Source organism: Mustela lutreola, chromosome 4 (genome assembly GCF_030435805.1).
Source record: "Mustela lutreola isolate mMusLut2 chromosome 4, mMusLut2.pri, whole genome shotgun sequence".
Classification (NCBI taxonomy): domain Eukaryota; kingdom Metazoa; phylum Chordata; class Mammalia; order Carnivora; family Mustelidae; genus Mustela; species Mustela lutreola.
In genome coordinates this window covers 28,552,445-28,578,028 of record NC_081293.1, presented here as the reverse complement: position 1 = coordinate 28,578,028, position 25,584 = coordinate 28,552,445, and the positions used below count along the sequence as shown (strand labels likewise).

Genomic DNA, 25,584 nt, shown 5'->3' with positions numbered 1-25,584 from the left:
TCTTTTTTCCATTGGACATTCTTTCCTGCTTTGTCGAAGATTAGTTGACCATAGAGTTGAGGGTCTATTTCTGGGCTCTCTATTCTGTTCCATTGATCTATGTGTCTGTTTTTGTGCCAGCCAGTACCATGCTGTCTTGATGATGACAGCTTTGTAATAGAGCTTGAAGTCCGGAATTGTGATGCCACCAACGTTGGCTTTCTTTTTCAATATCCCTTTGGCTATTCGAGGTCTTTTCTGGTTCCATATAAATTTTAGAATTATTTGTTCCATTTCTTTGAAAAAGATGGATGGTACTTTGATAGGAATTGCATTAAATGTGTAGATTGCTTTAGGTAGCATAGACATTTTCACAATATTTATTCTTCCAATCCAGGAGCATGGAACATTTTTCCATTTCTTTGTGTCTTCCTCAATTTCTTTCATGAGTACTTTATAGTTTTCTGAGTATAGATTCTGTGTCGCTTTGGTTAGGTTTATTCCTAGGTATCTTATGGTTTTGGATGCAATTGTAAATGGGATTGACTCCTTAATATCTCTTTCTTCTGTCTTGCTGTTGGTGTAGAGAAATGCAACTGATTTCTGTGCATTGATTTTATATCCTGACACTTTACTGAATTCCTGTATAAGTTCTAGCAGTTTTGGAGTGGAGTCTTTTGGGTTTTCCACATATAGTATCATATCATCTGCGAAGAGTGATAATTTGACTTCTTCTTTGCCGATTTGGATGCCTTTAATTTCCTTTTGTTGTCTGATTGCTGAGGCTAGGACCTCTAGTACGATGTTGAATAGCAGTGGTGATAATGGACATCCCTGCCGTGTTCCTGACCTTAGCGGAAAAGCTTTCAGTTTTTCTCCATTGAGAATGATATTTGCGGTGGGTTTTTCATAGATGGCTTTGATGATATTGAGGTATGTGCCCTCTATCCCTACACTTTGAAGAGTTTTGATCAGGAAGGGATGTTGTACTTTGTCAAATGCTTTTTCAGCATCTATTGAGAGTATCATATGGTTCTTGTTCTTACTTTTATTGATGTGTTGTATCACATTGACTGATTTGCGGATGTTGAACCAACCTTGCAGCCCTGGAATAAATCCCACTTGGTCGTGGTGAATAATCTTTTTAATGTACTGTTGAGTCCTATTGGCTAGTATTTTGTTGAGTATTTTCGCATCTGTGTTCATCAAGGATATCGGTCTATAGCTCTCTTTTTTGGTGGGATCCTTGTCTGGTTTTGGGATCAAGGTGATGCTGGCCTCATAAAATGAGTTTGGAAGTTTTCCTTCCATTTCTATTTTTTGGAACAGTTTCAGGAGAATAGGAATTAGTTCTTCTTTAAATGTTTGGTAGAATTCCCCCGGGAAGCCGTCTGGCCCTGGGCTTTTGTTTGTTTGGAGATTTTTAATGACTGTTTCAATCTCCTTACTGGTTATGGGTCTGTTCAGGCTTTCTATTTCTTCATGGTTCAGTTGTGGTAGTTTATATGTTTCTAGGAATGCATCCATTTCTTCCAGATTGTCAAATTTATTGCCGTAGAGTTGCTCATAGTATGTTCTTATAATAGTTTGTATTTCTTTGGTGTTAGTTGTGATCTCTCCTCTTTCATTCATGATTTTATTTATTTGGGTCCTTTCTCTTTTCTTTTTGATAAGTCGGGCCAGGGGTTTATCAATTTTATTAATTCTTTCAAAGAACCAGCTCCTAGTTTCGTTGATTTGTTCTATTGTTTTTTTGGTTTCTATTTCATTGATTTCTGCTCTGATCTTTATGATTTCTCTTCTCCTGCTGGGCTTAGGGTTTCTTTCTTGTTCTTTCTCCAGCTCCTTTAGGTGTAGGGTTAGGTTGTGTACCTGAGACCTTTCTTGTTTCTTGAGAAAGGCTTGTACCGCTATATATTTTCCTCTCAGGACTGCCTTTGTTGTGTCCCACAGATTTTGAACCGTTGTATTTTCATTATCATTTGTTTCCATGATTTTTTTCAATTCTTCTTTAATTTCCCGGTTGACCCATTCATTCTTTAGAAGGATACTGTTTAGTCTCCATGTATTTGGGTTCTTTCCAAACTTCCTTTTGTGGTTGAGTTCTAGCTTTAGAGCATTGTGGTCTGAAAATATGCAGGGAATGATCCCAATCTTTTGATACCGGTTGAGTCCTGATTTAGGACCGAGGATGTGATCTATTCTGGAGAATGTTCCATGTGCACTAGAGAAGAATGTGTATTCTGTTGCTTTGGGATGAAATATTCTGAATATATCTGTGATGTCCATCTGGTCCAGTGTGTCGTTTAAGGCCTTTATTTCCTTGCTGATCTTTTGCTTGGATGACCTGTCCATTTCAGTGAGGGGAGTGTTAAAGTCCCCTACTATTATTGTATTATTGTTGATGTGTTTCTTTGATTTTGTTATTAATTGGTTTATATAGTTGGCTGCTCCCACGTTGGGGGCATAGATATTTAAAATTGTTAGATCTTCTTGTTGGACAGACCCTTTGAGTATGATATAGTGTCCTTCCTCATCTCTTATTATAGTCTTTGGCTTAAAATCTAATTGATCTGATATAAGGATTGCCACTCCTGCTTTCTTCTGATGTCCATTAGCATGGTAAATTCTTTTCCACCCCCTCACTTTAAATCTGGAGGTGTCTTCGGGCTTAAAATGTGTTTCTTGGAGGCAACATATAGATGGGTTTTGTTTTTTTATCCATTCTGATACCCTGTGTCTTTTGACAGGGGCATTTAGCCCATTCACATTCAGGGTAACTATTGAGAGATATGAATTTAGTGCCATTGTATTGCCTGTAAGGTGACTGTTACTGTATATGGTCTCTGTTCCTTTCTGATCTACCACTTGTAGGCTCTCTCTTTGCTTAGAGGACCCCTTTCAATATTTCCTGTAGAGCTGGTTTGGTATTTGCAAATTCTTTCAGTTGTTGTTTGTCCTGGAAGCTTTTAATCTCTCCTTCTATTTTCAATGATAGCCTAGCTGGATATAGTATTCTTGGCTGCATGTTTTTCTCGTTTAGTGCTCTGAAAATATCATGCCAGCTCTTTCTGGCCTGCCAGGTCTCTGTGGATAAGTCAGCTGCCAATCTAATATTTTTACCATTGTATGTTACAGACTTCTTTTCCCGGGCTGCTTTCAGGATTTTCTCTTTGTCATTGAGACTTGTAAATTTTACTATTAGGTGACGGGGTGTGGGCCTATTCTTATTGATTTTGAGGGGCATTCTCTGAACCTCCTGAATTTTGATGCTCGTTCCCTTTGCCATATTGGGGAAATTCTCCCCAATAATTCTCTCCAGTATACCTTCTGCTCCCCTCTCACTTTCTTCTTCTTCTGGAATCCCAATTATTCTAATGTTGTTTCGTCTTATGGTGTCACTTATTTCTCGAATTCTCCCCTCGTGGTCCAGTAGCTGTTTGTCCCTCTTTTGATCAGCTTCTTTATTCTCTGTCATTTGGTCTTCTATATCACTAATTCTTTCTTCTGCCTCATTTATCCTAGCAGTGAGAGCCTCCATTTTTGATTGCACCTCATTAATAGCTTTTTTGATTTCAACTTGGTTAGATTTTAGTTCTTTTATTTCTCCAGAAAGGGCTATTATATCTCTCGAGAGGGTTTCTCTAATATCTTCCATGCCTTTTTCGAGCCCGGCTAGAACCTTGAGAATTGTCATTCTGAACTCTAGATCTGACATATTACCGATGTCTGTATTGATTAGGTCCCTAGCCTTCGGTACTGCCTCTTGTTCTTTTTTTTGTGGTGAATTTTTACGTCTTGTCATTTTGTCCAGATAAGAGTAAATGAAGGGGCAAGTAAAATACTAAAAGGGTGGCAACAACCCCAGGAAAATATGCTTTAGCCAAATTAGAAGAGATCCAAAATCGTGAGTGGGGAGAAAGGGGATAAAAAGAGGTTCAAAAAGGAAGAAAGAAAAAAGAAAAAAAAAAAAAAGAAAAGAATTTTTTTAAAAAAAGAAAACACCTAAGAAAAATGTAAAAAAATATATATATATATTAGATAAACTAGTAAAAAATCGTTAAAAAAGAAAAAGGTAACAGTTAAAAAAAAAAAATTTTACCCGAAGGCGAGAAAAAAAAAAAAATGAAAAAGGAAAAAGAAAAAATTAAATTAACTGCAAGACTAAAAAAAATCACAGGAAAAAAGCCATGAGTTCCGTGCTTGGCTTTCTCCTCCTCTGGAATTCTGCTGCTCTCCTTGGTATTGAAACCGCACTCCTTGGTAGGTGAACTTGGTCTCGGCTGGATTTCTTGTTGATCTTCTGGGGGAGGGGCCTGTTGTAGTGATTCTCAAGTGTCTTTGCCCCAGGCGGAATTACACCGCCCTTACCCGGGGCCTGGGTGAGTAATCCGCTCGGGTTTGCTTTCAGGAGCTTTTGTTCCCTGAGCGCTTTCCGTAGAGTTCCAGAGGACGGGAATACAAATGGCGGCCTCCTGGTCTCCGGCCCGGAGGAGCCGAGAGCCCAGGGCCCCACTCCTCAGTGCGCCCTCAGAGAACAGCGCCCAGTTACTCCCGTCTGCCTGACCTCCGGCCGCGCTCCGAGCTCACCGAGCCTGCGACCGGTTCAAGGTAACACGGAGCTGCGAGCTTACTGTCGGCTCTGTCTCTGTAGCCGGCTTTCCCGTTCCAATACCCGCAAGCTCTGCGACACTCAGACACCCCCGATCCTTCTGTGACCCTGCGGGACCTGAGGCCACGCTGACCCCGCGTGGGCTTTGCCCCGGTTTAGCCTCTGGAGCGATGTCCCTCAGCGGAACAGACTTTTAAAAGTCCTGATTTTGTGCGCGGTTGCTCCGCCGCTTGCCGGGAGCCGGCCCCTCCCCCCGGGGTCTATCTTCCCGTCGCTTTGGATTCACTTCTCCGCCGGTCCTACCTTTCAGAAAGTGGTTTTCTGTTTCCAGAATTGCTGTTCTTCTTCTCTTCAATCTGCCGATGGATTTTCAGGTGTTTGCAATCTTTAGATAAGCTATCTAGCTGATCTCCGGCTAGCTGAAGCAGTCTCAGCTTGCTACTTCTCCGCCATCTTGACTCCTCCGCATTTCTTAAAGTGTAATAGCTGGTCCAGGGTTAAGCACATTAAAATTGTGGATACATAGGTCTGGATTGCTCTTGGAAACATCATACCAGGAATTTGTATTCCAGACAGCAGTGTGTACTGGTGCCTGTTCTTCCAAATCAGTGCCAAAACCAATAAGCCGCCTTCTTTGGGTATTTTAGAAGCGTATCCAATAGGGAGGGCAAAATAGTCCCTCTTATTACACATGCAAAATTCTTATTGCAAGAATTTAATATTTTAACAATGAGCTTTTTTGTAAACTACATTTGACAGTATACTGGGAAATTATTACTTTAAACGTATTCTTCACTTTTAAGTGTTAACATTCTCCACTAATTCATGCCGACAACTATCTGAGCCAATGGAATATTTTTGTAATGAGTAATTTAAAAAATCCAGGATGATTGCTCTTATTTTTAACCATATTCTCTAGATTCATATTATTACTTATAGCTTTGTTTCTTTGTTCTCCTTTAATAACACTGATAACACAAAACTTTAGAGGCAAAAACAACCTTAGATAATAAGACTCAAACTTTGTCCCCAAATTGTTATAACCTTTGGATTTTGATCCTGATCTAGGTTTTTCAAATGATAAGATTTTTTATAAAGAAAAAAAAAACCTCAACCTTGAAATAGATAAAGGGAGATTAAAAAGTTCATTGTCAGCTTGTGTAAAGAAAGGATTATTAAAAACTTGTGGACCTAACAGTGTTCGTCGTGTGGTGACTTGAGGTGTTGTTTCTGTATTATGTAAGAGCTGAGGATGAGATTGTGTTCCTCAGTCTAACAGCTTCCGTTCACAGTAGTTAGGGATCATGTAATTACGAACCGTGCTTCCTGCCACTTATACGTATTCAGCCTGTGTGAGGCACAGAACCACGGTCTCATCTTTTAACGCTATACGAATTGTAAAAGTATAAAAAGGGAAAGTATTACTAGTACCACATTACCCTTTAGGTAGAAGGATAAGTTTAAACCTTTGAAATCAAAGAAGGTACCAGAAAGATGTAGGGCTCAACTGGTGAATGGCCTTAGGAGCAGTGAGTTGTAACGAGTCTGAGTAGAAGGTCAAGTTGAAGCTAATTGTGAGAAGTGTTTAATGATTAACTTTTATATGTTTTCTTCTTTCTTGCAGAAAGCAGCTGGCCATTTTGGCTGATCTAGTGAGAGATTTACCGCTGGAGTTTGACTTCCTCTTTTCTCAGTCTCAGGCAGAAGTGATCTCTGGGAAGCAGGAAGGTAATGGGCCTCAAGGGGCACCCTGGTTTGGCTCCCAGCCAACCATGGCATAGTCTTTCTGGTGGGGGTTTAGGATTACTTTATATACTTGATATTTACTTTCCTTCGATTAATTTTCTTGATTCTGCTGTATAGTTTTTTAGTTAATATTATTATTTGCATATTCTGCATTAGTATCTGTTTTAGAATGCTGCTTTTAGAGGGGAGGTGGGTGACAGACATTAAGGAGGGCATGTGATGTATATAATGAGCACTGGGTGTTACATAAGACTGATGAATCACTGAACTCTACCTCTGAAATGAGTAGTGTATATTTTAATTAATTGAATTTAAATTTTTTTACAATGGGGAAAAAAAGAATCCTGCTTCTAGAAGTCCTATGTTTATATTTGTTTTTAACTTTGTGCTAAGTTCTATGTTTATAAGAAGGTATTAGATTTTCTTGGTGGTTAGACCCTTTAAGAATGATGTAGTGTCCTTCTCTAAATCTGACTGCAGTCTTTAGTTTAAAATCTAATTTGTCTGATATGAGAATCACTACCCCAGCTTTCTTTTGAGGCCTGTTGGCATGAAAGATGCTTCTCCATCCTTCACTTTCAATCTGGATGTATCTTTAGGTTCCATGTGTGTCTCTTGTAGACAGCATATGGATGGGTCCTGTCGTTTTATCCAGTCTGCAACCTTGTGCCATTTTATGAGAGCATTTAGGCTGTTCACGTGATCATTGAAAGATACGTTTTTATTGATATCATGTTGCCTGTGAAGTCCTTGTTTTTATAAATTGTGAATTTCTGTTCTATGTCACTCTTGGGTTCTTTCTTCCTTTATAGAACTCTCCCCCCCCCCCCCCCCTTAAGATTTCTTTTAGTGCTGGCTTGGTGATCACACACTCTTTTAAACCACGCCGGTCTTGGAAGCTCTTTATCTCTCCATCCATTTTGAATGTCATCCTTGCTGGATAAAGTATTCTTGGCTGCATGTTCTTCTCCTTTAGTGCCCTGAATATGTCTTGCCAGCCTTGTATGGTTGCCAGGTTTCTGTGGACAGGTCTGACGTTATTCTGATGGACCTTCCTCTGCATATAAGGAATCTCTTCTCCCTAGCTGCCCTTAGAAGTTCTTGTCTAAAAATATGATTCGTGAGTTTCACAATCAAGTGTCTGGTGGTCTTTCTAGATTTGTTGATCTTCGTGGGTATCCTTTCTGCCTCCAGGACTCAAACGCTTGTTGTATTCCCCAGATTGGGGAAATTTTCATCCAGAATTTGTTCAACTATATCTTCTAGTCTTCTCTCTCTCCACCCACTCAGGGATCCCGATAATTCTGATGTTGGAACATTTCATGGTGTTATTTATTTCCCTAATTCTGTTTCCATGGCTTCTAAGCTGTTTGTTCCAGGCCTCCTCTTGACCCTTTTTCTCTTTCAGTTTGTCCTCTACATCACTAATTCTCTCTTCTGCCTTGGTTACCCTACCTGTTAGAGTATTTAGATTAGATTGGATCTCACTGATAGCATTTTTAACTTCTGCCAGGTCAGCTCTTACTTCTGCCCTAAGAAATTCTGTGATGTCACTAAATTTTGTAACACTGAAAAAATTAAATTAAATTAAAAAAAAGGGGGGGCGCCTGGGTGGCTCAGTGGGTTAAGCCGCTGCCTTCGGCTCAGGTCATGATCCCAGGGTCCTGGGATCCAGCCCCGCATAGGGCTCTCTGCTCAGCCGGGAGCCTGCTTCCTTCTCTCTCTCTCTGCCTGCCTCTCTGCCTGCTTGTGATTTCTCTCTGTCAAATAAATAAATAAAATCTTTAAAAAAAAAAAGAAAAGAAAAGAAGGTATTAGTATTTAGCGATGATTCCAAATGGATATTTTGTTACTAATTGTAGTTTTGAAAGCATACATACTTTTCTGAGTTCTACTGAGTTTGCCAAATTCAAATGTAAATCAAATTATTAGATTAAAGTAAGGGGAAACTTTAATTTTAGGGGGTGATCAGGATGATTACTATTTTTCTTTTGTTACAGGCACTCCCTCTATTGCATTTACTGTGCAGTACTGATAAGTCCCTAAAAGCTTGCAATTTGGGGGTGGAGTTGAATGGGTGTTCTCTTGTGGCCCAAATGTGGCCCATATGACAAAATTATGTTTCCATTTCTTGAAAAAGACAAAATCTATGCATTCTAAGGGAAAAGATTTACCTTTTTCAATTTCAGTACTGTGTTTTTCAGCCCTAGAATTTTCATTTGGTTCTTTTGTATGTTTTATTTCTTTGCTGAAACTATCTTTCCATTCATGCTAGGACTGCTCTTCTTGATTATATAGCTGCTTTGATATTTTTGTCTGATAATTCTGACATCTGTGTCTTCTTGCAGTTGGCACCTTTTTCCTTATGAGTTGAGAATTTCCTAGTTCTTTTTATGCCAAATAATTTTATATTGTATCCTGGACATTTAGAATATTACATTATGAGATTCTGGGTCTTTTTTCAGTCATAAGGAGAATATTGATTGTTTTAGCAGGGAATTGACCTGGTTAGGTTTATGCCTCATGTTTTGACCTACCTTTTGTTGGCTGTGATTCTGTTGATTCGTTTTTCAAAGCATTGGCACTGCTATTTGAATTTGTCCCATTTTTGTGTCATCCAATGGCCAATCTAGAATCTGGGCATAGCCCATACCAATGGGTTGTCTAGCCAGTAGTTCAGTTCTCAGAACCTTTGGTGTATTTATATTGTTTAGAGTGAGATCCATGCATGTGTAGCTTGACTGTGAGCCCAAGAGTTGATACACTACTTTATTCCCTATCCTTTGTGATCTCCACAATACTTTCTGATTCCCTGGGGCTCACTTTCATGGTCCTTCAGTCAGAAAGCCAGGACTTTAACTTACCTGCTCTGCCGTTCATTTCCCATGATGTAGCCAGGGCTAAATGGTACAAGACAGAGGGGGAAAAATAACCAATAGGGATTTTTGCCAACTCTTGAGGTTGTAGCTCCTCTAGTCAGAAAAGAGGATTCATATTCTTCAGAGTTTTAGGTATCTGCCCAACTTCTGCCTCTACCCCTGCAGGATTGCCTGGGGAAGCAGAGAACCAAAAAAAAAAAAAAAAGGGAAAAAAACCTCAAAGGATTTTCCTTTATTCTTTCTGAGCTTTTAGAGTCCCTTTTAATGCTCCTTGAACCAGAAAGCAAGGTCTTGAAGTTCTTTCCTCCACACCTGTATGTCCTTTTGTGTTTCAAGCTGCTGTTGAGTCCAGGCCAGGCAATATCTGGGGAGGAGAAATGAGGAACTCACTTCCAGTTTGGTGGCACTTTAACTTCTGATCTCTGTCTCTGTGTGCCCATTATCATTTCCTTTCAGATGTCTCACAAATCTGCTCTATTCATTCGATCCTGAGTTTACACTTGTATTCAGTGGGGAGACAGGATGGAGTGTGCTTACTCCGTCTTGCCCAGGACCAGAACTCCACAAAGAGTCACATTTTTTACTAGTTGTTTTTATACATTAATCCATAATCATCTGTAGGAAATTTAGACAATGCAGATCATTTTAAAATGACTAAAGGGAAAAGCATCATAAGATAAGAGATTTTTAAATTCATAAACTGAGAGTGTGGAATAAAATACTCTCATCACCTTTTGCTAAGAAAAGGAGGAAAAGAGCAGCCCTGGGAAGAGGTGTAGTCATGGCACAGCAACAGAGAATTAAGCGAGGACTTTCATATTTCTTACTTAGGAGTTTATGCATGGATTGGAATCAACTTTGTTTTGGGAAGATTTGACCATGAGGATGGTGAGTAATACTGTTGCCTTATGACTGACTGTTCTAAGCACTGAAGGTTTATGTTGTAACCTATCTGTAGAACATAAGTGCTGTGTTTGAGTTGTTTTTCTTTCTTTCTTCAGTTTTTAAAAACTCTTTTAAGATGCTTATTTTCTAGTCCTAATTTGCCTTCTTTTTTTTTCTTTCTAACTTTTTAATATGGAAAGTTCAGACATTCATAGAAGTAAATAATAAAATGAATCTCCATGAACCCAATACCCAGACTCAACACTAATTTGTGGTTAGCTAGTTTTTTGGCCCCACACTCCCTTTATACAACACAGGTTTTTTCCCTACTGGATTAAAAAATATATATATTTATTTATTTTGAGAGAGAGAGCAAGAGCTAGAGAGTATGAGTGGGGAGAGGGGTTGAGAGGGAGACTCTCAGGCAGACTCCCCACGGAGTGTGGAGCCCAACATGGGTCTCAATCTCAGGACCCATGAGATCATGACCTGAGCTAAAACCAAGTGTCAGACACTTAAATGTCTAAGCCACCCGGGTGCCCCTCCTATTGGATTTTTAAAAGCAAACCCCAGACATACCATTTTATCTTCATGTACTTCAGTGATCTCTCTCACCAATGAAGAGTTTCAAAACAAACAAAATATACACAGTGGCATTTTTAAATTTAAAAATGTTAATAATTTCTAATATTATGTAACATTCATCTACCATCTAGACTTACCTTATTGTCTCAAGAATATTTATTTGTAGTTGTCTTGCTAAAATTAGAATCTGAATGAGGATCACGTGTTATATTTGATTAGTAATCTAAAACAGTTACCCCCCTGCACCTCTTTTTTCTCAAATGATTAGAAACAAAAACAAAACTGGGTTACTTGATAACATGAATTTGACACATTCTTGATTTGATTAACTGCATTTTTGTGGGGTCTGCAACATGCCCTTCATCCCTCCTTCTGTCCTATATATTGGAGATTAGAGATAGAACCTTGATTAGACAGAGATTCAGTTCTTTTGGTAAGAATAAATCATAAATATTGGCGTTAAGTGTTTCCTGGTTGTCCCACTTTTAGTCATGTTAAGACTGATCAGATATTCAGGATTCAGGTATTGTCAGCCTGATGTAATCTATTATAAAAATTTTCCAGCCACTATTCACTTAATTAATAGCCAATTATGATGGTTGCTTAGATCCATTTTCTTCATTAGAGGTTGCAAAATGTTGATTTTTCTAATTCTTTCAGTTATTCTGCAATAAATAAATAAAATAAATATTGTTCTTTCTTTTTTTAAGATTTATTTGAGAGAGAGAATAAGCAGAGGGAAGAGGGAGAGGGAGAAGCAGGCTCTCCACTGAGCAGGGAGCCTAACCTGGGGCTCCACCATAGGACCCTGGGAACATGACCTGATCCAAAGGCAGACATTAACCTACTGAGCCACACAGGCACCCCAACAGCTTGGATTTTTCTTTTCTTGTTTTTTTTTTTTTTTAAATATTTTAACATTTTTATTTATTTATTTGACAGAGCGAGTGCACAGGTAGGTAGAGTGATAGACAGAGGGTGAGGGAGAAGCAGGCTCCCTGCTGAGCTGAGAGTCCTATGTGGGGCTCAATCCTAGGACCTTGGGATCATGACCTGAGTTGAAGGCAGACACTTAACCCACTGAGCCATCCAGGTGCCCCAATTTAGATTTTTATATAACAAAATTTTCTTCACTAACTAGTCAATTATCCTTATTGGAAAGACAAAATGAGTCCTTGCTTCTTTCATTTATCAAGTTTTTTAATAACGACTGCATGTCCTAGCACGAAAAGGTTAAAGGTAACCAGTGAAGTTTTTTTTATTCCTCAGTATCTTATGACTTTTAGATTTTAATGTGTTTGATGCATCATGGTCCATCACATCATTATTCCTTTCTGTGCTCAAATTATACTGTCATTGGCCAGTAGAGGCATCTTTAGGTTGGCTCCTGTACCATTTAACATCCCAGTAGTTTTGTAGTCTATTTCCCTTGCTTTTGGGCACACTAAGATATTCTGTGATCATCTTGTATTTTTTCTACCTTAGACCTAGCATCAACCATTTTTTAAGGAGCCCTGGTTTCTTTTATTGGAAAATGGTATATAGTAACATGGATGCCAAGGGTGCTCATTGCTCCTGGATTATCCTTGCTCTTAGGCCCTTTCGGTGAACAGACCTAGAAAATATGTGTTTTTAGAAAGAGAAAAATAAATCATGATTTCACAGTGGTAGTTCCAATTCATATTTAAAGTTATAAGGTTATTGCTTAATATGTTTGATTTTATACTCTTAGGTTTTTTATGCTGATTATGTTTCTAAAGATACTAATATAAATATTTGCTTTATTTCATAATAATATGCTTAATGATTTAAAAACAATGGTACCAATAAAATTATTATCAATAAGACTACTAAAATGCAGTTTAAGATATCTATTTGCCTTTTGTCATTAAGATACATTCTATAAGGGATATAATAAAAATGCTGTTGTAAGTTACTTGAAAGAATTCTCTATAATATATAGTTGATATAGTTAGATTAATATATTTCAGCTTGCCCTTTATTTTTATTTTATTTTATTTTATTTTTTAAAAAAGATTTTATTTATTTATTTGGCAGAAAGAGAGATCACAACTAGGCAGAGAGGGAGGCAGAGGAGGAGGGGAAGCAGGCTCCCCGCTGAGCAGAGAGCCCGATGTGGGCCTTGATCCCAGGACCCTGAGATTATGACCCAAGCCTAAGGCAGAGGCTCAACTCAACTGAGTCACCCAGGCGCCCCTGTTTGCTCTTTATTTTTTAAGGGATTTCCATTTTGGGTTTTTCTTTTTGATTTAATTTTGTTTTTTAATTACTAGATCCTTTCTATTCCCTTATTTATTTTAGAATCCGATGCCGAAGCTCCCCAGGAACTGGCAGCAGGGCGCAGAAGAACAGTAGGGATACTGGATATGGGAGGAGCCTCTCTTCAAATTGCTTATGAAGTTCCTACCTCAACTTCTGTCCTTCCTCCAAAACAGGTATTTTACCTTTTAGGGAAATTTGGTTGCTAGAAATGCCAGTTTTTGTTTTTGTTTTTTAAGATTATTTATTTATTTATTTATTTGACAGAGATCACAAGTAGGCAGAGAGGCAGGCAGAGAGAGAGGAAGGGAAGCAGGCTCCCTGCCAAGCAGAGAGCCCAATGCGGGTTTTGATCCCAGGATCCTGGGATCAGGACCCGAGCCAAAGGCAGAGGCTTCAACCCATTGAGCCACCCAGGCGCCCTGAAATGCCAGTATTTAAGACGAAGGGCACTGTCTTTGGACATAGACCAACCTACCTAGGTCCAAGTATTTGTTCACATAGTTGCTAGCTTATATTACCTTGGGTAGGTTACCCTTCTGAGCCTTAATTTCCTCATATATAAAAAGAGAATAATAATAGTATCTACTTCATAAAGTTGGGAGGATGAAATGACACCTTGTGTGTAAAGACTTAACAGACTTAACCAGTATGTGATAAATGTTTAATATATTTTAGCAATTATAATTATACTCCTGTCTTCTAAGGCTGCGTGATGATTAAACATGATAATACATATAAATCCCAGAGCATGGTATTTGATATATACTTGTTTATTAAATGTTACTTCCTTTCCCTAACTTGTAATTCCATTCTTTTGCTTCTAATATTCCTTACCTAACTAGGGTGTAAAGAATGTATCTTGAAGTAGTTTTAGCACAGAGAAGAAAAAGAAATGCAGACAGCTTTTAAGCATCTATTATGGGCAAGGAATAAGACATATTATACTGCTCCCCAAAAGCTTATAATCTATCAGTGAAGACAGCCTGTGATAACAGGCAGACCATGACAGTGCTATTATTTCATCTAAACCAGGGTTTCTCATTAATGGCACTATTCACATTTTGGGCTGGTTAAGTGTTTGGTGTAGCTGTCCAGTTTATAAAATGTTTAGCAGCATCTCTGGCCTCTACCAGATCCAGTAATGTCCCTATCCAATGTCCCCTGCTCCATGAATGAGAGTCATCCTGGCTTGTTACCTGGGTCGTGGGTGATAGTAGGCTTTTGCATAGTGGAGGTGGAGGAAGGCCACCTGTATAGCAGCAGCAGTATGCATGAGGGCACAAAAGGAAAAGCAAAGAGTCCAGAATGTCCAGGGAGTGGTGAATATCTTGTTGCGGTGTAAGATTTTCAGTATGGCACAGCTAAGTCTAGGAAGAGAAGATGAAGTTAGATGGTGAGGAGTCTTGGGTGCCATGCTGGGGAATTTCACTTTTTTATCTGTAGATAGAGGAGAATCAGCAAAGATTTTTGAGAAGGGCAGTCATATGGACCTCAGTTTCATCACCTGTGAAATAAAATTCCCAAAGTGCTTTCCAGCTTTGTATTGTATGACTGTGGGCTAATTGATTTGTTAGGAAAATAATTTTGATATTAGTGGGAGAAAGAAATGTAGGTCAGGGAACCTTGGGTGAGAAATAATAAGGGATAAACTAGGCAATGGAAATGGAGTAGGGGACAGATTTCAGGTGTATTTTGGAATTTAAAGCACCAGTGCAATGAAGTGGTATCGGCAGGACAGAGAGGGATAGCCTGTGATGCTGAGGGGCCTGCCTAGATACTTGGTAGGGGAAAGAACTCAGTCACTAGAGAGACCCCAGAGTAAAGGGTGGGTTGATGCTAAGCAAATCAGGATGGTCTGGGTGGTTTGGGTGAGAGCGACTTTCTGGTCTCTAGCCCAAGTACTATGACAAGGTGAGTTCAGTTTTGAGTATGTTGAATTTGAAATACCCGAGGAACAGATGTGTATAAATAGCAAGATTGTTGGAACTGTGGGTTTGACAAACAGCAGGGGTCTGTGCAAGGTTTGGAAATTTGGGGAACTAGATTGTAAGACATTTTAATTTTAGTCTGTATTTGTTAGTATGTAGTCAACAAGTAAACTGAAGGCATGGTTCCACTAAGTGGCACTGATCCTTAAAGTCTTAAAACATGACTTTTTTATTTGTGTAGATTTAGGAAGTGACGATGGTGTAGAAAGTGATCTTGCAAGCCACTAAATTAGATGTATGCATAAATTAGATGTATGCATAGCAATATAATGGTCTTAAGGATGGATCTTAGCGCTTGGTAAAGAAGGAAAAGAACAATGAGACATAACATAATAGCACTTAAAAAGATACAAATAATCCTCTGTGCCTAAAGTGGGTTTTTTTGGTACAATTCACAGAGTTGTGCACATTCACAAAGTAACCCAACCACCACTACTGAATTCTAGAACATCTTCATTACCCCCAAAGAAACCCCACATTCAGTAGCAGTCACATACCATTCTCTCCTTAGAGCCCTGATAGCCAATAATCTGCTTCTCGTCGCCTGTGGATTTGCCTGTTCTGAGTGTTTCGCATAAATGGAATCATACAATATGTGACATTGTGTGTCTGCTTCCTTCACTTAGCAACATGTTTTCAGGGTTCACCTCTGTTATAGCACAGGTCAGTCAGTACTTCATTTCTCTTCATTGCTGAATAATATCCCTTTATATGACCATGCCACATTTTGTTTATTCATTCATCAGTTGATGGATTTTTGGGTTTTATTTCCAGTTTTTGGCTGTTATGGATAATGCTGCTGTGAACATTCTCATACACATGTTTGATCAGTCATAGTTTTCACTCCTCTTGTGTATATACTTAGTGAAATTGCTGGGCACAATAGCATCTTCATAAATTAAAAACAAATACATTCAAAGCAATAATTTCATTTTACAACAGTACGTACAAAAATATATTACGCATTAAGTACATTAGAATGGTTGCCTGTGGGGAGTGGAAATGGGAGTGAATATGAGGATAAAAGGAAGTAAATAAATAAAGCAAAAATGGGGCTTTGCTGTAATAATGTACCTTGAACTGAGGAGTATACTTAATTCAACTCATGTGCCTAAAGTTAAAAAAAATAGAGCCCTTTTTATGGGAGGTCCAGCAAAACTGAACCTTCCTAATCCCAGTCCTTGTCATAGGAAACATTAGATCTTCTTCAGTAGTTTTAGAAAAACCCATAGAATAGGTATCATGGTACTCTCCCAAATTCCTTAAATTTATTTTTATTAAGGGACTTTTTTTCCTAATGATAAAAAATAGTACATTCTCATTTTGGAGAATTAGAAAATCAGAAAAGTACATGCAAGAAAGTGACATCATCTGTAATAATGAGTCTATTTTCTATAGAACTACAGTGTTGTGATCTCTAATTTGGTATTTAGTCTCTGTACTGTTTTAGATAGGCTTGTCATTTTGCCTTTGTTGAAAATAATGCTATGAGAATGAGACAATGCTATCATCTCTATCTTAAAAGAGTAGTTAGAAGACTGGTGTATTAGTGATGTCATAACTTTCTGTCAATCAGCCAAAATTAAAATTCCCTTTTTTCTCTTTACATTGTATTTTAGGAAGAAGAAGCAAAGATCCTGCTGGCTGAATTCAACCTGGGCTGTGATGTGCAACATACTGAACACGTGTATAGGGTTTATGTCACAACCTTCCTGGGTTTTGGGGGTAACTTTGCTCGGCAGCGCTATGAAGACCTTGTGCTAAATGAAACCCTTACCAAAAATAGGTACGTTTGAGGGGCGCCTGGGTGGCTCAGTGGGTTAAGCCGCTGCCTTCGGCTCGGGTCATGGTCTCAGGGTCCTGGGATCGAGTCCCGCATCGGGCTCTCTGCTCAGCAGGGAGCCTGCTTCCTTCTCTCTCTCTCTGCCTGCCTCTCAGTGTACTTGTAATTTCTCTCTGTCAAATAAATAAATAAAATCTTAAAAAAAAAAAAATAGGTACGTTTGACATGGGACTCTGTGCCTCTGAAATAGAATGTCGTCAGGGTGCAGGTACGAGGAGGAAATACTCCTGCCCTACTAAGATAGGTATGTCCTTGCTTCCTTCTTCTTCCTGACCATTCCTGCCAATGGGGTAGTGTTGCTTAGAGACCCTCTGTTAGTTGTCCCACCCAATCTAGGTGAGGGTGCCTTATGGTCTTTGCAGTTCAGACTCAAAAAAGTACAGCAGCTTATTGGGACCTCTTGCAGTGTTCTCTTTCAGAAATGGTATTACAGGATAAATGAGATTAAGTTCTTTTTTTTTTTTTTTTAAATTTTTTAAAAAAATTTATTTGACAGAGAGAGTGAGCACAAGCAGGGGGAGCAGCAAGCAGAAGGACGGGGAGAAGCAGGGCTGCCCACTGAGCAGCGAGCCCAATGCTGGGCTCAGTCCCAGAGCCCTGGGATCATGACCTTAGCCGAAGGCAGATGCTTAACCGACTGAGCCACCCGTGCGCCCCAGTGAGATTAAGTTCTTAATTTACAATGTGCATGCAGTATGATATAGCTCTTAGCAGTTCCCTCAGCACGGATGACATTTTTGTTGAATTACATGGGGTTGCATCTTATGTGGAAGTGAGGTCCATAGTATGTGTAAAAGATAAAAAGCATGTAGTCAAAATTAACCTTTACATTTTTCTCTCATTAAATTCAGAATAGCCAATTTTCCCTGCAGCATGGACAGATCACAGACTCCTCATTTGAGTACCCGTGAAGTATTTAGGCCATAATATACAAATAGTTGTGAGATTTTTTAAATTATTTAAAATTGTTATCGTTATGTGCACTGAAGGAAGCATAATAGACGACAGAGTTTTTTTCACCATAAAATTATTTACCCCCATTTTTTTTGCTAGAAACTCTAGTTTGAAGAAGTAATGGAATAGCCTGTTTGTAGGAACCTCTCCACAGCAATTGTCTTATATTGGGACCATGTTAAAGAAAATCCTGTCTCATAATTCTTTTTTGTTTTTGTGCGTCTCAACTACCAAGAGTTCATGGTATTTTGGGAGAAATCTCTTATCCCAGAGGAATAATGAATGCATTAAAATCAGGCAGTGTGTTTGCATTCTGAAAATACTCCCACATCTGTACTCCTGTTGCTTGGGCTGCCAGCACCGCAGCATCTGGAGAACAGCTAGGAGAGTTTCACACCAGTTTTGTTGTTTTGTTAGCTGCTGTGTTTCCTCTTCCATTGCCTTCCTATCTTGTTCTGTTGCCCTTTACGCTTTGCTGTTTTCTGCTCAGAACCAGGCTGCTTCATCATCATCCCATTCACTGGTATTTTCTAAGTTCCTAGATCAGAAGATTTATTCTTCATCTCGTGTCGCTGCTAATCTAGAGAAACCTGTGTTTCCTGGGATGTCAGGACATAATGGTTCCTTCCTCTTCTTCTCTTTCTTTCTTTCTTTCTTTCTTTCTTTCTTAAGAGAGAGCTAAAGAGCGAGCAGGGGTGGCAGTAGGAGGAGAGGGAGAAAGAGAATCTCGAGCAGGCCCCACGCCCAGGGTGGAGCCCGAATTGGGGCTCAATCTCACAACTCTGAGATCATGACTTGATATCAAGATTTGGATACTGAACTGACTGAGCCACCCAGGCACCCCAGGTTCGTTCTTAATAAGATTTTTTGAGGTTTTGTTTTGTTTTTTCATAGTTGGTGTCACACCCTTAAAATAGGTTCTAGTCCTAAAGCATTTTGTGCTGTTGCCACATTCCCACTCTCTCCTTCAGTCTTTAACCTTGTGGGGGCATCTTTATCCCAGGAAGTCCACTCTTCAACAGGTGTCTCTTTAGCAACTGGTGAACAATTAACTGTGGTTGGCAACATTATTTGGTCTTCACCTAATTTCTGTTCTTGGCTAGATCTGTATTTCATCCCCTTAGGAATGGGAATATTGTTGCTGGACAAGTGCTGCCTTGAAACAGCCAGAACCATGTGACGGCCACGGTGGGGATGAAAACCTGCCCCCCCGCCTCCCTGCAAGGGGCCAGGCATGTCCTCCTTGCTAATGCCAGCAGTTGTCACTGCACCACTGATATGGTCTCCTCCTCAGGAGCCTCTCCAGGGCCTTCCCTCTTCACCTCCTCCCAGGTGTTTTGTTAGATATTAGAACTGCACTTGGTGGATGAAATCTTGACACTTTTTTTTTTTTAAAGATTTCTTTGATTTATTTCATTGATTTATCGAGCAAGAGTGAGAGAGACATAGAGCATAAGCAGGGGAAGCAACAGGCAGAGGGAGAAGTAGTCAGTCTTTTCTCTGAGCAGGAAGCCCCATGTGGGGCTTGATCCTGGGATTCCAAGATCATGACCTGGGCTGAAGGCAGCCACTCAACCGACTAAGCCACCCAGGTGCCCTGAGATCTTGACACTTTTAAGAGGCCATTGGGGATGAAGACTAGAAGGAGACCCCCAGATTAATATTTCCAGTTTTACTCTACACTGGGAGATGTACATGTGGACTGAACGGTTGAACAAAATTTGATCACTGCCATATTTCTCTCCCTCCCTCCTGCCTCCATCCATCCATCCATCCTTCCATCCTTTCTTCCACTAAATTGAATTTGCTTAAGGTAAATTTTGATGTGTTATGACTGCTGCTAATTCTAGGGATGCCATGTAAAACAAGATAATCTGTGAAGCACATTCTTAGGCCAAATTTCTTAAACTAAGCGTTTCTTAGAAGAGATTGTGTACATAAGTGATGTGTTCTGTGTGTTTTTGTCATTGTGACAGGTTGCTGGGCCAGAAGATCGGTCTGAGTCCGGATAGTCCATTTCTGGATCCCTGCCTGCCCGTGGGCCTCACAGATGTGGTGGAGAGGAACAGCCAGGTGCTGCACATCCGAGGAAGGGGAGACTGGGCGTCCTGCGGGGCAATGCTGAGCCCCCTGCTGGCTCGCTCCAACACCAGCCAGGCCTCGCTGAATGGCATCTACCAGTCGCCAATTGACTTCAACAACAGTGAATTCTATGGTTTCTCTGAGTTTTTTTACTGTACAGAGGATGTGTTACGCATTGGTGGCCGCTATCACGGGCCAACATTTGCCAAGGCTGCCCAGGTAAATTACTTACAAAAAAGATGACTCGTGCCAGCTGCAGCCATTTATTGGGTGCCTAACTTTGTGCTAGATGTGCAAAGAGCTCTGCATGCCTGATCTCCCTGGATTCTTCCCTATAGGGGCCCTATGGGCCCTCATTTTATAGATGAGAAAGTAGACTCAGAAGTTAAGGAACCTGTTATGCCAGTTCTCTTCTAGTTCGTTAAGCTTAGGTTTCCATGCATGCCATGATCACCCAAATTATCATCCAAGTCCAAAATTGTTGTGGTGGCTAACAGTTTTTCCTTTAGTTTTCTACTAATCTTGTTTAATGTTTGTGGCCAAAAGTGTCTTCCCCAGATATTTTTCCCCTTACTGGGTATTCTTGGTTGTAATGTGCTTTTGGAAATTATGTCACACAGGTGAGCAAGTGCATTTTCATTTTCTTGGTAGGATTCATTAGGAGGCCAGAATGGCCTACAGGGTCACTTGGAATATTAGAAAGATGTTGGGAAAAGCAATGTCAGTGGAAGTATTACTTAAAACTAAAATGCAGGGGCGCCTGGGTGGCTCAGTTGGTTGAGCGATTGCCTTGGGCTCAGGTCATGATCCCGGACTTCCAAGATCGAGTCCCGCATCGGGCTCCCAGCTCCTTGGGGAGTCTGCTTCTCCCTCTGACCTTTTCCTCTCTCACTCATTCTCTCTCAGATACATGAATAAAATCTTTAAAAAAAAAAAAAAAACTAAACTAAAATGCAGAAGAAATAAAAATTCGTTTAGAGCATATCTAGGGCATTAGCCACTTGTAAGCTTAAATCATTGGTTACCTGAATAGGCAAAAGTTTAGCCAGCTTTCTGTAGCTCCTCCTTTTTAAAAAAAAGTCTTATTTGTTTTAGAGAGAGTGAGCAGGTAAGCGGGGGAGGGGCAGAGGGATAGTAAAGCTCCTTTAATTATTTTTAAGATTTTATTTATTTGAGAGAGAGAGCATGTGTGCATGCACAGTTGGGGGAATGGCAGAGGGGGAGGAAGAAGGAGAGAATCTCAAGCATACTCCACAATGAACACAGAGCCCAGTGCAGGGCTTGATCCCACGACCCCGAGATCACGACCTGAGCTGAAACCAAGAGTGTGATGTTCAACAGCTGAGCCACACAGGCACCCAATCTCCTTCTTTAATTTAGATTCATTTCTGAAGTTTCGCTCATCTTTCTGATCTGGAAAAATCTGTCCTTCCTTACATTTTTTATTCTTTCCTTTTCTGCTTTGGTACAGTTCTCTAGGGTTCTCTGGATAGAAGACTTGCAATTTAATAATATCTGTGGGGTGCCTGGGTGGTAGTCAGTTAAGCATCCAACTCTTGGTTTCAGCTCAGGTCCTGATCTCAGAGTCATGAGATCAAGCCCTCAGTTAGCCTCTGTGCTCAGCATGGAGTCATGAGATTCTCTCTCCCTCCCCCCCCGCCCCTCCCACTTGTGCTTTCTCTCTCTCTGAAATAAATAAATAAGTAAATCTTTTAAAAAAATATATCTGTAGTGTGTGTGGTATTCTGTTCCCTAAAAGCAGTCCCTAAGAAATATTGAGGGGGGACGCCTGGGTGGCTCAGTTGGTTAAGCGTCTCCTTTAGCTCAGGTCATGATTCCAGGGTCCTGGAATGAAGCCCCACATTGGGTTTCCTGCTTATCAGGGGAGTCTGTTTCTCCCTCTCCCTCTGCCCCACCCCAACATGCTCTCTGTCTCCCAAATAAATAAACAGAATGCTCTTTTAAAAATTTTTTAAAAGATTTTATTTATTTATTTGACAGAGAGATCACAAGTAGGCAGATGCAGGCAGAGAGAGAGGGAGAAGCCGAGCAGAGAGCCCGATGCGGGGCTTGATCCCAGGACCCTGAGATAATGACTGAAGCAGAGGCTTAACCCACTGAGCCACCCAGGAACCCCAAATAGAATGTTTTTTTGTTTGTTTGTTTGTTTGTTTTTAAAAGAGAGAAATACTGAGGAAAACCTGGTTTGTATTTGTTCTTTCTTCTCTAGCCTCCAGGAATACACTCATATTCCTTTTCCTTTCCAGCATCCAGGGCTCCCTAAATGTCCATGGCCCGCATCTTTCTCTCATTTTAAAACTTCTTCAGATTCTATTCCCTTGAACACCAAAGGGCTCAAGTTATTGCTTGCCCAAGTTGCTAGTGGCTTAATATGTTCTCTTTCCCAGGTAAAAGAGATAATTTTGTTCTCTCTCTTTCACTTTGACTCAACCGTTACTTTCCCAGTAATTCCTTCCCTAGCAATCATGTCCCGAACTGCAGCCCTTCCCAGTATTACCTGTTTTCCTTTCCTGCTTTAATTTTCCTGTGAGCACTTATGTCATCTAACACTCTGTACGTATGTGTATGTGCATGTTGGATGTATGCAAGCATGTATATGTATGTATTTGGTTGCTGTATCACCACTAGAAGGTAAGCTTCGTGAGGACAGAAAGTTTTTTCTGTTTTGTTCAATGCCAAATCTCCCTGGCACCTAGAATAGCACCTGGCACAAAGTAGACATTCAGGAAATATTAGTTTACTGATCAGAGCAAAAGGAATCAAAGGAACGATTCCTTTGAGGAGAACTACAACGTGGAGTCAGGCCAGTGGTAAAATTTTGACCATTCTGTACCATCTACTTTAGTCTGATGTGTTAGACTGACACGGGGCAGAATGAGGCTCCCTTTGGCTTTGATGTTGCTCTTCCTGGTCCTCCCCTTCCCCTGTCTGAAGCTGAAGAGCAGGAGTTGTGTCGGGCTGACTCTGTGTTGGACCTGAGGTGAGGGGAATAGAAAGGAGACCTATAGCAGCCTGCATTTTGGCACTTGTGTTGCACAGTGTCTTTTGAATGAGGATGGCGCTTCTGTTTTCCTTTGTCATCTAGTAGCCCACGAGTAACTTTAGACATGGAGCAGCTGTGAGTGTAGGGAAGTTACAGAGTTTGGCTTTAATTTCATGTCATACCATTCCTGTGTGGCTGTTCCAGGATTACTGTGGCATGGCCTGGTCAGTACTAACCCAGAGATTCAAGAATGGCCTCTTTTCATCTCACGCAGATGAACATCGACTCAAGTAAGTAGCTTCCTTTTTTCTCTTAGATGTGGCTTGAAAGTGTAGATGGCAGATTATAATGAGGGAGAGAGCAAGTAAGAGTACAGATGAGGTTTTATGTTGAAGGAAAATTTTGTTTTTTTAGATTTGGTTTCCTGAGCAATAGGGGCCAAAACGGTAAGCCTAGTTTAGCGAAGTCATTGAAAACCAGGGTCACTAAAATGTTCTCTATGAGTGGCTTGAAATCAAAAGTAGTGGGATTTTTTAATTAAAATATGGAACATGCAGAAAGGTAGAAAGAAAAGTAATACAAACCTCATCCATTTCAACAAATGCCAATATTTTGCCAATTTGGCTCATCAGCCCTCCCATTTTTGTAAATATTTGTAAAATCTTGAACATAAAAATAGAACAGTATCATGAACTCCCTTGTGCCTGTCACCCTGCTTCTTACGAACAGTTACCAACTTCTGTCCAATCTTGTTGCATCTATTTTCCCACTTTCTACTTCGCTCTTACCACAGTTGGAATTTTTTTTTTTTGAAGCAAATCCTAGATATGATATAAGTAGACTTGTAGATACTTCAGCAGGCTCCTTGAAGATAAGGACTCAAAAAGAAAAAGGGGGCACCTGAGTGGCTCAGTCAGTTAAGCATCTGACTCTTGATCATGGCTAAGGTTGTGACTTCAGGGTTGTGAGACTGAGCCCGCCGTCGGGTGCTAGGCATGGAGCCTGCTTGAGCTTCTCTCCCTTCTCCATCTGCCTCTCCGCTACCCTCTTTTCGCTCTCTTAAAAAAAAAAAAGAAAGAAAAAAGAAAAAAATCACAGTCACAATATCATTACTGCATAAAGGCATTCTTCGCCTTTGTGAACTTCAAGATAAAGTAGGCTCAGGTTTGGCTCCACCTAGAGGCGAAGAAGGTGAAATGGCGAGAGAAAGGTCTTTTTTTGACATCCAGTGGAAGTACGTAGAAAGCATTAGAATTCTTTTTTTCCTTCTTCTTCAAGAAAAATATTTTTTTTGTCACACAGATATCAGTGTTTTAAATCGGCTTGGATGTACCAAGTCCTTCATGAAGGATTCCATTTTCCCTATGACTACCCGCACCTGCGGACAGCCCAGCTGGTATATGACAGAGAGGTTCAGTGGACACTGGGAGCCATTCTGTATAAAACACGATTCTTACCACTCAGGTAAAGTGAACTGAACTGGTATCTTGAGATCAGAGGATGTTGGTTGGTGTTTCAGAATAGGTTTTGTAAGTGACCCCTCTCCCTCAAAAAAGCATCCAAACTAACTCCCTTTATTACTCTACTACACTGCGAACTGTTATTACTACCCAGGCATGTTAAAACAGAAAGAAGGCTGAAAATTTAATCCATAGTCTGTTCTTTAGCTTTTCAATTTCAGGAATTCAGTTTTATTTGTTTATCCATAATAAATCAGTCTTTGGGATTGAGCTGTTACTTAACTAGTTCTAAGATAGCAAGTGATCAACTAAAATGCCATTCTTCAATTGCTACAGAAAACACTGGACTAGAGAACTGAGTAAGGCGGTGTGTGTAGGGCATCTTTCCTAATGGTAGAGTCACTCTAGAGATCATGTCATTGACTTAGAAGGCTTTTTGGTGGGCCAGAATGAGAACAAAGCACATGAGAAGCCCTTCAGGGGGGCATTGTCATCAAGCCGTGATTGCCTGATGTCTTGCTCTATGTACCTTAAGATATATGGGATAATTTTTAGGTTCTCTTTCCTCTGGATTATTTCAGATAAACTAAAATGAATTTTTAATCTTTGCTGCCTGTTTCTCTAACCTCAGAAGGCAGGTGGCAGAGAGAGTTGAGACAAGTGGGGAGCTAGAGATTATGTTATCCAGATGGAGGGCTGGTGGCCCCCATGCATAGATGTCCTAGCATCTGCCAGTTCTCATCTGTCATATTTTCCAGGCAGGCTTTTCAGTTTGGAGATTGACATTTAAAAAAAACACTGCAGGTCATACAAAACAAAAATGGAACTGGTGTCTAGACTAAAGAGTGGCTTCTGTTCTTAAGCACACAGTCTGCTGCCCTTTGGCTTATAGGTCTCCTTACTTTTTTCCAGACTACAGTACTACTGACCAGGTGACCGCTTTCTCTAGACAGAGCCTAACCCCTCAGGAAGCACAGTCAATTTTGCTTTAAAGATTTAGATGCACTCTGATGTCTTGATTGAATTTAGGGGCCGCCCTGTTCTTGTTAGTACTGTATTTACAAACTGGATGCATGTGTTTAGGGAATGGTATGGGGTCACTGTTGAGACTAAGGTTATAGAGGGGCACCTGGGTGGCTCAGTGGGTTAAGCCTCTGCCTTTGGCTCAGGTCATGATCTCAGGGTTCTGGGATCGAGCCCTGCATCAAGCTCTCTGCTCAGCAGGGAGCCTGCTTCCTCCTCTCTCTCTCTGCCTGCCTCTCTGACTTCTCTTACTGTTCATTT

At 40.3% G+C, this 25,584-nt stretch overlaps 1 protein-coding gene across 1 annotated transcript in view; it reads left to right on the top strand.

Annotated features, from left to right (window-relative positions):
* ENTPD7 (ectonucleoside triphosphate diphosphohydrolase 7) overlaps nucleotides 1–25,584 on the top strand; it is a 52,405-nt gene that overhangs the window by 18,241 nt on the left and 8,580 nt on the right. Inside the window, exons 6-12 of the mRNA XM_059169224.1 lie at nucleotides 6,216–6,319; nucleotides 10,048–10,104; nucleotides 13,009–13,142; nucleotides 16,577–16,743; nucleotides 19,731–20,055; nucleotides 23,045–23,130; nucleotides 24,143–24,304. Of these exons, the coding sequence (XP_059025207.1) occupies nucleotides 6,216–6,319; nucleotides 10,048–10,104; nucleotides 13,009–13,142; nucleotides 16,577–16,743; nucleotides 19,731–20,055; nucleotides 23,045–23,130; nucleotides 24,143–24,304 (1,035 nt within the window). The remainder of the gene's footprint in view (nucleotides 1–6,215; nucleotides 6,320–10,047; nucleotides 10,105–13,008; nucleotides 13,143–16,576; nucleotides 16,744–19,730; nucleotides 20,056–23,044; nucleotides 23,131–24,142; nucleotides 24,305–25,584) is intronic.